The sequence below is a fragment of the Solanum stenotomum genome, chromosome 12 (assembly GCF_019186545.1).
Source record: "Solanum stenotomum isolate F172 chromosome 12, ASM1918654v1, whole genome shotgun sequence".
Lineage (NCBI taxonomy): Eukaryota > Viridiplantae > Streptophyta > Magnoliopsida > Solanales > Solanaceae > Solanum > Solanum stenotomum.
This window is the reverse complement of record NC_064293.1, coordinates 15,325,793-15,337,267: the sequence shown is the minus strand read 5'-3', so window position 1 is coordinate 15,337,267 and position 11,475 is coordinate 15,325,793. Positions and strand designations below refer to the sequence as shown.

The following is an 11,475-nucleotide window of genomic DNA, read 5'->3' as shown; positions in this document are numbered from 1 at the left end:
AGAATGTTGACTTTTCTAGTGACGAGGATGGTTATGGGAGTGATATTCATGAAGAGCTGAGCATAGTTAAGAAGGATTTAAAAGCATATTTGAAGAAAAAAAAGAGCCTAAGGAAAAAAAAATTGATGAGTGTTTTCTGGGAGAAGTTGGCATAGATCCTAATTTTGAAGATATTGATAAACCCAAGAAAAATTTAACTAGTAGGTGATGAGCCCTTTTACGACAGTTCTGATGCCGATAGTTTTGAAAATGAAAGTGAGGGGGAAATAGATGTTGAAAGATCTGATATTTTAAGGGCAAGAAAGAAGGACAAAAGGGTCTCATATGATCCAACATGGAAAAAAGTTGTGTGGCAACTTAATATGGTATTTGAAAATATGAAAAAATTCAGAGAAGATTTGAGCATGTATGCAATTGAGAGAGGTTGTCAACTGGATAAGATCCACAATGATCAAAGAAGGGTCGGAGTAAAATGCAAAGCTAATGGTTGTCCTTGGATACTTTATGCAAGCAAAGATTTCAAATCTTCTGATTTCATTATATAAACCTACAATCAGACATAATTGTTATAGGACCAATACCAACACAATGTGCAACTCTAAGTTTTTGGCTAAGTACTATAAAAGTAGAATTGTTTCTCAACCTTGCATAAAGGGATGGGAAATACAAGATTTGGCCAGGACAGACATGGGATTGTATGTTGGTAAGTTCCTGTGTTTGAAGGCCAGAAAAATGGTGTTGAAAAAGATAATGGGTGATCATGTTGCTGAGTTTAGTAGAATCTATGACTACAGAGATATGCTTCTTGAATCAAATACAGGAAGCACTTGTGTGGTGAAAGTGACAAATTGTGATGATGGAAAAAAAAATCTTTCATTCCTTTTATATTTGTTTTTCAGCTTTGAAAAAAAGATTCATTGAGGGTTGTAGAAAGTGCATTGGGTTAGATGGTTGCTTTTTTAAGGGAATATCTAAAGGCCAACTACTTGATGCTATTGCAAAGGATGGGAATAATCAGATGTTCCCAATAGCATGGGCTGTTGTTGGAACTGAAAGTAGAGAAACTTGGACTTGGTTTTTGAGAATCTTGAAATCTGATTCGGACATTAATGATGAAGGAGAAGGATTGACTATCATAAGTGATATGCAAAAGGTACGATTTTTAGCCTCTGGTTTCAGCTATTTTAGCCAATATTAGCTGCTATTTTCAGCTTTTTTAGCTACTGATTTTACAAGTTTTAGTTAATGTGTTTTAAGTAATTTTAACTACCAATTTCAGCTCTTTTTTAACCTCTGTTTCATCTTTTATAATCCAATTTTAACTACTGATTTCATGGTTTTTTAGCTGATGTGTTTTAAGTAGTTTTTAACTATTGATTTCAGCATTTTGTAAGGACCTTATGATAGTCCATAACAACATTCTATCTTGTCCACAAAATTAGAAACTCTAGCAGTACTTTGTTATTCAACTTGTTTAGCTACTGTTTTTTTTTGCTACTATTTTCATCCCTTTTAGCTTTAGTTGTTAAGTGATTTTAGTCTTAGTTGTGCGTATTCTTCACTTTTGATGCCACACTTGTATTGGATTAACAAAAAAATACACTAATTTTGGTTAATTCAACATGCCCTCATTGACATTTTTGAAGAGTCCAAGCAACATATATTTTAGTTATTGTTTTGAGTGATTTTAACCACATAAGTTTTTCAGGGATTATATTTAGCTGTTCAGGAGTTGCTTCCAGAATGTGAACAAAGAATGTGTGCAAGACATATACTTGCAAACTGGTCAAAAAACTGGAAAGGTGTTGAGGAAAGAAAGAGATTTTGGGCTTGTGCTAGATCAACATTTGAAGCTGAACTCAGGAAGAACTTGGATAAATTAGCACAAATAGGCAGAGATATTTATAATGACTTGGCAAACTTCAATCCTAATAGATGGTCCAAAGCACAGTTTAGGACATCCTCAAAATGTGACAGTGTGGATAACAATATGGCTGGAAGTTTTAATGCTTGGGTGTTGGGTACTAGGCACAAGACTATCATCAGTATGCTTGAAGAAATAAGGAAAAAGGTAATGAATAGATTCACTAAAGTGATAACATTTGTAAATAGTTGGACTCATGACATTTCTCCAATGGCAATGTTGGTGCTAAATACAAATGTGAAGAAGTCAATGAGGGTGGAAATTAGTTGGAATGGTGACATTGGGTATGAAATGAAAGATAGTCCATATATACATGTGGTTAACTTAATTCAAGGAACTTGCACTTGTAGAAGTTGGGGATTGAAAGGGATTCCTTGTGCACATGCAATAGCAACTATACATCACGATGAAGCTAATCTCCTAGACTCGGTTTGTAAGTGGTACAAAAAAGAAACCTACCTGAAAGCTTATAAACATTTTCTTCAACCAGTAACAAACATGAAGATGTGGCCCGAGACATCGAATTCAAAAGTTGAGCCACCTCCTGTTAGGAAAATGCTAGGAAGGCCTGGTAAAAAAAGAAAGAAGGAACTTGGAGAGGTACCAAGTTCTGGAAAGCTTCCAAAGAGGGGAAAAACCGTGAGTTGCTTCGCTTGTAAGTCAAAAGGTCACAATATAAGAACATGTCCAAACAAACCTCCAGCCACTTCAGAGGTACATTTAATTTCTATTAACGTTTATTTATAGTGTAGTAATATCGTTAACACTTTCAAAATTATTCTTTGCATAGGGTATTACTACATCACAAGCATCTGCCAGTAGTAATAGAAGTGGCATGCAAAAATCTCACCCCACTCAAGCAGTACAACAATCTCAATCTTCTGAACCATCTCAAGCAATAGTGCAAAGTGACAGTGGTAATAGAAAATATGCAAATAATGCATTTAAGAGGCCAAGAGTAGTGGGTCATGGAGTATTTGTGAGCAAAGATGGTTTTATTTGTGCCGAGGTAAAAACGGGAGTTAATAAGCTTATATTCTTGATTAAACTTCTTAAAAATAATTTAACGACTCTTTATTACTTTACAACAATGAAGATCTATTAGTAGGGTAATCAAGAGTGGAGCATAAGAGAAACTGATAAGTTCAGCTATTATCACCGGTGACCTTGGGTATGCACCCAGTAAAGGTCTTAAATGGAAGGGGAAAAGTGCTATCACAGGAAGACAACTTCAACATAAAAGTGCTTTGCTTAGACAGAAGAACATCAAGTCACAAACTTCATCACAAGGTGCAGCAAGAACTGAAGGTGTTTAGGGATGATGTGGTTGATTTTTCATGTGGCTCAAACTATTTTTAAGTCGCGTATTTTGGTTGTGAATAGGACGATATCGACTTTTAGTTGTGAACTTTGATGTTACTAAATACAGTGACTGATTTGCAGCCCAAGTAGTTATTGTAAGCTACTAAACATGGTGACTGATTTTTCATGTGGTTCGAACTATTCTTAAGTCGTATATTTTGGTTGTGAATAGGATGGTATACTGATTTGCAGCCCAAGTAATTTAATATCGTTGTAGGTTGCTCGGCAAATTGAAGCATTACTTGGTTTCAGTGTTTCTATACTATACAAACTAGAGCCGATCAATTTTTTACTTCGAGCTACTAAAAATGCTTTGGTGACTTCTGTCCTTAGCTGCTCATAGTTGTTTAAATAATCGTAATCAGAAAATGATTGATGAAGTAGTTTGTAAAAAGCGACAATTCAATAGAAAGAAAATATGCTCTATTTGGTGGCATAATGATACCACAAATATAGTCTAACCAGTTATTAAACAAACAAAAAAAATAGAATCTGATGTCATGGACAATTACTCACCCCTCAAATTATTAAAGCTACCAAAGGGCGTCGTGGATTCCTTGAATGGCATCATGGATATACAAATATCAGTCCCTTTTGAGCGAGCTTAAGCAACTAGTGTAACATATAATTTAAGGTGTGTTTCTCAAATTTATGAATAATAGTTTAGGTGTGTTTCTCACTCTCCTAATAGTTTAGGTGGGAAAGTAGTCAAACAATCTTATAGTTTAGGTGTGTTTTGATATTTTATTTTTTGAAAAAGAAGAAGCCATGTGGATGAAAATCAAGGCAACACGCGCGCAAAAGAGTGTGTACACACACATTTGGTCCAGTCAGCACATAGGTGTGTTTTTCAAACTAAAGTGTAATAGTTTAGGTGTGTTTCTCACACTTTCAATAGTTTGGGTATGAAACTCAAAAAAAAGGTATAGTTTAGGTGTGGTTTAACCACTTATCTCTTTAAAAATAAAACTTCTTCTTTAGTTTGAGATAATTACTCAAAACTTAGCTTAAAAGCTCTCTTGGAAATCGGTGTTCCCTTTCTTGCTCAAATGTGAAAAACATTTTAACTCTTGGAATACTTAGTTCCCGTATAATCTTTGAAGAAAAAAAACTTTATTCTTACTCTTTACTCAACTCAAAGCTTAAGTCTTAAACAAAGTTAAAACGTTTGTGAAAAACTTTTGAAAAACTTTATGAACTTCCCTTGACTTGATTCTTAACTTTTTGACTTGACTCTTAAATTTCCTTGAATTGAAGTATGGACTCAAGGCTCATGATCTCATGTTAATAATGATTTCATGATGTTTAGACGTACCTTAGAGTGTTGGAATCAACTAGGGAACATAGGTACGTTGCTAAGGAACTAGTACGGAAAGAAGGGGGAAGAATGGGAAGAACTAACGTCTTTGGCGCTTTGAGAGGCACAGGGTGCCTGAGCCCAAACTTCAGAACTGAAGTTATGGCGCTCTGGCTGGCGCGTCACCCCAGAGCCCAAACTTCAGACACTAAAGTAGGGCGCTCTGGCTGGTGCGGCGCCCCAGACCCCTGCCCATGTGAATTCCGACTTTTCGTCTTCGTTTTTCAACTCTAAAACCCCTATTCAACTTGGTTCTTTCCCCAAACACTTAGAATTGACTATATCATCAATATATGTAAGATTCTACTCAAAAACACACCTCAAATCCTGAATCAAAATCAATAAACTTCAACAACAAGAACCCACAAGATTTCAAAAGAATTTTCATCAAGAACTTGTAATATTTGTTTTCAAAACTACACAACTTTGCTGAATTGAATCATGATTGGTGCGTGGGTGAACTAACCCAATGCTATGTGATCTCACATACCTTGTAGAATTTAATCCTTGGCGAAATCCACAACCAAAATTGCACGATCTTGACGAATCTTGACTTTTCTTCTCCTTTCTCCTCTTTTCTCTTTTCTCAAAGTCCTAGCGTGAATTTACAATTGTTTCAACTGATCTAATTCTGATTAAACCCCAATTAAACTCCTACAAACGAAATAAAATAATTGGGTAAGGAAAAGACCAAACTACCCTTCCAAAATCGGGATTAGACTTTCCTTATTTGAACAGCCCAACTTCAAATGGGCATATCTCACTCATACGAACTTGGAATCGCACAAACTCGGCAGCGTTGGAAAGATAATTCCAAGATATTTCCTACAGTATCTGGAAGCACACCTAACTCATCTTGAGCTAGGAGTTATGGTCGTTTGAAGTTGACCAAAAACTCAAACCTAACTTAACTTAACCAATTTTCCAGATTTTTCATTCTTTCCTAAAATGACTCTTTCCAATTCTAACTCTTTCTAGTTCTTTCAAATAGTGAGATGTTACAATATCTCCACATTGGGAACATTCGTCCTCAAATGAGATTACTCTTATTAGGCTAAGGGTGTAACATCTAACATTCAGCTCAAACACCCAACAATCAAATCTAACACATCAAGCATATAAATTAAAGAGTACTAAGAAGAGAATTAGTACCTTGGTCTAGGTTTTCTCCGGGCTCAAAGAGATGTGGATGTCTCTTCTTCATATCCTCCTCAGCTTTCCAAGTAGCTTCCTCAATAAACTGATTCCTCTAAAGGACTTTGACTGATGCTACTTCATTGGTTCTCAACTTGTGAATCTGGCGGTCTAGAATTTGAACATGAATCTCCTCATAAGATAAGCTATCATTAATACCAATATCTTCGATTGGTATGATAAGTGAAGGATCCCCCATGCACTTCTTCAACATGGAAATATAAAATACCAAATGGACCGCTGCTAACTCTTGGGGTATCTCCAACTCATAAGCTACATTACCAATCCTCTTGGATTTTCTAGTATACCCAATCATCTACTTCAAACTCTAACTCCCTTCTGCTAACATCAGTTTAGGATTTCTGACGACTCTGCGTCGTTTTCAACCTCTCTTGAATGACTTTCACTTTCTCCATAGCTTGATGAACTAAGTCTGGTCCTATCAACCCAGCTTCACCAACCTCAAACCATCCATTTGGAGATCTATATCTTTTCTCATAAAGAGCTTCATAAGGAGCCATTTGGATGTTAGAGTGGTAACTATTGTTGTAAGAGAACTCAATGAGAGGTAGGTGATCATCCTAATTCCCCTTGAAATCAATCACACAAACCCTCAACATATCCTCTAAGGTCTAAATAGTGCGCTCTGCTTGACCATCTGTTTGAGGATGAAAAGCAGTACTTAAGTTCACCTTTGAACCCAAGCCTTTTTGAAAAGTTTCCAGAACTATGCAGTAAATTGCGCACCTCTGTCTGAAATAATCAAAATGGGCACCCCATGAAGTCTAACCACCTCTTGAATATACAACTTAGCATAATCTTCTTCCGAATCGGTAGTCTTTACTGGCAAAAAGTGGGTTGATTTTGTCATTCTATCAAAAATCACCCAAATAAAATCATGCTGCCTGCGAGACTTTGGTAAACCTGTGATGAAGTCCGTACTGATCATCTCCCACTTTCACTTCGGATGTTCTATATTCTGAGTCGTACCCTCGGGCCCTTGGTGCTCTACTTTAACTTGTTGGCAATTCAGACACTTAGCAACAAACTCTGCAATGCCCTTATTCATACTATTCCACCAATAAACTTCTCTCAAGTCTCGATACATTTTTGTGGAGCCCGGATGGATAGAATATCTGGAGCTATGAGCTTCCTCCATGATCCTCTCTTGGAGTTCATCCACCCTTGGTACACACAATCTACCTTGATACCTCAATACGCCATCTTGTTCAAAAGCCAATACTTTTTTCTTATGAACATTTGCCTTCAATTCAAGCAAAATAGGGTCTTGGTCTTGCTTCTCTTTTACTTCTGACACTAATAATGATTCAGCCCCATTCATCACCACTACTCCTCCTTCTGTGGAATCCATCAGTCGAACTCCCAATTGGGTAAGTCTATGCACATCTCTTGCTAGCTCTTTCTTATTTTCTTCAAATTGGGCGGTACTACCCATAGACATCCTGATCAAGGCATCAACAACAACATTAGCCTTATCTGGGTGATAAAGAATACTCATGTCATAATCCTTGAGTAATTCTAACCACCTCATTTGTCTGAGATTAAGATTTTTCTGAGTAAACACATACTGAAGACTCTTGTGATCGGTGAACACATTCACATGAACACCATAAAGATAATGACGCCATATTTTCAAAGCAACTACTACGGCAGCCAATTCTAGATCATGGGTTGGGTAATTCTTTTATGAAATTTCAACTGTCTGGAGGCATAAGCTATGACCTTGCCATTCTGCATTAGCACACAACCCAAACCAACTCTAGACGCAACACAATAAACAATAAAGCCTTGTGTGCCTTCTGGTAAAGTCAATATTGGGCAGTAGTCAACATCTTCTTCAATTCATGAAAGCTTTTCTCACAAGCTTTAGATCATTGAAACTTCGGTGTTTTCTGAGTTAACTTGGTCAAAGGGGATGAAATAAACGAGAACCCCTCTACAAACCTTCTATATTAGCCCGACAAACCCAAGAAACTTCTAATATTAGTTGGAGATGTGGGTCTGGGCTAATTCTGCACTACCTATATTTTCTGGGTATCAACTTTAATTCTTTCTCTAGACACAATATGGCCTAAAAATGCCATAGACTCAAGCCAAAACTCACACTTAGAGAACTTGGCATATAACTCTCTATCCTTTAAAGTTTGGAGAACTATTCTGAGGTGACCAGCATGATCTTCTTCATTCCTTGAATAAATTAGTATGTTATTAATGAATACGATAGCAAACATATCTAAATAAGGTTTGAATACTCTATTCATAAGGTCCATGAATGTTGCAGGAATATTAGTTAAACCGAACGACATGACCAGAAACTCATAATGACCATAACGGGTCCTGAAAGTTGTCTTTGGAATATTACATTCCCTAACTCTTAACTGATGGTAGCCAGATCTGAGGTCTATTTTAGAAAAACAAGTGGCACCCTGAAGTTTATCGAAGAGATCATCAATTCTCGGAAGAGGATACTTATTTTTAATACTAACCTTGTTCAACTGACGATAATCTATACACATTCTAAGAGAACTATTATTCTTCCTCATAAACAAGACCGGAGCGCCCCAAGGTGAGACACTTGGTCGAATGAAACATTTCTCTAGGAGGTCTTTCAACTGCTCTATTAACTCTTTCAACTCTGTTGGTGCCATCCTATATGGCGGAATATATATAGGACGAGTATCCGGAAGAAGGTCTATACCAAAGTTTATTTCTCTCTCAGGAAGGACTCCGGGAAGGTCATCTGGAAAGACTTCTGAAAACTTTTTTACTACTGAAACTGACTGAATATGAGGCATCTCAGCACTAGAGTCATTAACTCGGACTAAGTGATGACACACCCCTTGGAAACCAACTTTCTCACCTTAAGGTACGAAATGAAACGACCCATAGGCACTGCTGAACTGCTATACTCCACTCTATAATTGGCTCATTAGGAATTTGAACCTAGCAACTCGAGTTCTACAATCAATGTAGGCATAACAAGCATGAAGCCAGTCTATACCAAGAATGACATCGAAATCTACCATGTCTAACTCAACTAAATCAGCCACGGTGTTCTTGTGATTGATGGAAATGACACAATCACGATATACTCGCTTAGCTAGAATAGACTCCCCAATAGGTGTAGAAACACAAAAGGGTTCACAAAGTTTCTCAGGAAGAACATCAACATTATTTGCAACATAAAGAGTCACAAAAGATAAACTTTCTCCTAGGTCTAGCAAAGCATAAACATCAAGAGTAAAGACTTTGATCATACCAGTCACAATATTTGGAGAATTCTCTTGCTCTTGACGACTAGTGATCGCATAAAGGCAGTTTGCTCCTCCGCCAGTACCGAAAGTAGCTCTTCTAGGTGCAGCCCTGTCTAGTGGAGTAACTGATGAAGATTGGGCTCTATTGCCCTGATTTTCATTACCTTGCCAGTTCTTAGGGCACTCTTTCATGAAGTGGCCCTCTTGTCCATACTTGAAACAACCTGTGGAGCCATTGTGACACTTACTTGGGTGAGTCCTTCCATATTTAGCACATGCAGGAGCCAAGTTACCTCCTTGTGCCACACTACCCTGAGACTGTGCAGGTCTAGCTCTGAAGTTTTGTGAATTCTGACCATTGTACTCACCTTTGTTTCTGGGTGTAGGTGCAATAGCAGATGATGGAGTAGGTCATTTTTGCTTTGGTTGGAAAGAAGACCGGTTCACATTATTCATTTGCTGCCCGGACTCATTCCCTGTTTTCCTTCTTATTTCTAAACTCCTCCCTATCCCTCAGCTTCTCTTCCTCAACCTACTACACATAAACCATCAACCTTGCTATATCCATGTCCCCAACTATCATAGTTGCCTTGCCCTCTTTACTTGACAGACGGGGCCACCCAAAGATTCATCCCACTTCTCATATCAACAACCACCTCCAGAGCATATCGGAAAAGTTGGGTGAACTTTAAGATGTACTCATGAACACTTAGTGAATCCTTCTTAAGGGTGAGAAACTCTCGTACCTTGAGCTATTCAGTTCTCGGGGAAAGAAGCGCCCCAAGAAGGCCTCCTCAAATTAAGCCCAACTCGCGGGTGGTGCTCCGTCATCTCTACACTTCTTCCACTGATCAAACCAAGTCTTAGCAACATTCTTCAGTTGATATGCAGCTAGTTCTACTCGCTCAGCATCGACAACGTGCATAACTGCAAATACCTTTTACAATTCCTCAATAAAGTTCTCTGGATCCTCAGTAGTTCTTGAACCAGTGAAACTTGGAGGATTCATCCTCAAGAACTCTCGGATCCTCGAAGTATTTGCCTCTTCCTGTCGATCCCCTCTTTGTTGCCCAACTTAGTTTCTCACAGCCTGACTTAGCATTCGGATTGCTTCCCAAAATTCAGCATTGGTGACCTCACCTTGAGGTTAAACTTCAGGTGCATTTGGTACCTCTTGCTCCTCAACATTAGCCTAGCAGGATGACCTCTAATAGCTTTTCATGGAGGCATGATCTGAAAGACACGCGCAAACACGAGTTAGAATAAACTTTTTAAAGATCAAACTCTAACGTAAGAAATGAGTGTGAAAGAAGTAAGAAAATTTCCTAAGTGTCGCAGCCTTCTAATTATAGATGTGGCGCTCTTCAAACCGATAACTAGGAGTCTATAGACACGGCTTCATAGACTCTCTGGGACTCTTGAACTCTCGGCTCGGATACCAAGTTTGTCACTCTCTGACTCTACACCTTGGGCGGGACTGGCACTCGAGAACCATTTCTGCCCCTAAGCGAACCATTAGCCTGACTTACTTACTCAGTAGAAGACTTAAACATAAGAGACAGTCTTAAAATATAACTCATTCAATAACTTAAAGAGATATAAAACTTAGCCAAAATAGCAACTCAAGTCTTAAAATATACAACTGAAAACGAAAAGACTAAAGAACTATAACTACTAGTCTATAAAGCCTCTAAAATAAAGAGGGATTTTGGGACAAGACCCCCGATCTTCCTAACAATTGAAATACTAGAAAGAAAGGTAAAAGTAGTGTTCCGGAAAGCAAAGAGGATCACCAACTGACTCTGGGTTCTCCACTGGATCAACGAGGCATTGGATGTTGATCCTGGTTACCTGGGTCTGTATCACAAAATGATGCAGGACAAATGGCATCAGTACATTGAATGTACGAGTATGCGAGGGGAATACTAAACAAGACATAAGCTTGAAAGGAATCTAAAAAGAACACTTACCTTGGCTTTACTCAACTCATGAATAACTCAACTCAAATGCAAAGTAACCAACAATAATGGTGCAGTTATAAAAAGCATTTAAAATAGGAGGTAGCAACTCAATTTGTTAAAGAAATGCAATAACAACTCAGTTTACATGTAAAGTAATATAATATTGTGGGAGTTTGTCTAACCGACAACCACAACTAAGAGCCTAAGTGATGATACATCGTCTTGCCCACACTGCCAGAACTGTCATATACTTTGTCGTCATATAGAACGCCTTAACTAAGTGGATCCACTAGTCTATGCTAAAAGGCACTAAGGAATTAATCATCTAAAAAGTATGATCCTTTCTACCCATGATGGCTACATGGTTTATGGAGACTTGAGTTATTATGAACTAGCGTCCCC

General features: G+C 37.9%; 1 protein-coding gene and 1 pseudogene across 1 annotated transcript; both read left to right on the top strand.

The window, feature by feature from the left end:
- The first annotated feature begins 687 nt into the window (after nt 1-687).
- Nucleotides 688-2,288, top strand: LOC125847151 (uncharacterized). Its single transcript, XM_049526837.1, has 4 exons — nt 688-850; nt 900-1,153; nt 1,709-2,225; nt 2,275-2,288. The coding sequence occupies exons 1-4, from the start codon at nt 688-690 to the stop codon at nt 2,286-2,288; spliced, it is 948 nt and encodes a 315-aa protein (XP_049382794.1).
- Nucleotides 2,266-3,317, top strand: LOC125849338 (uncharacterized; annotated as a pseudogene).
- The last annotated feature ends 8,158 nt before the right edge of the window (nt 3,318-11,475 follow it).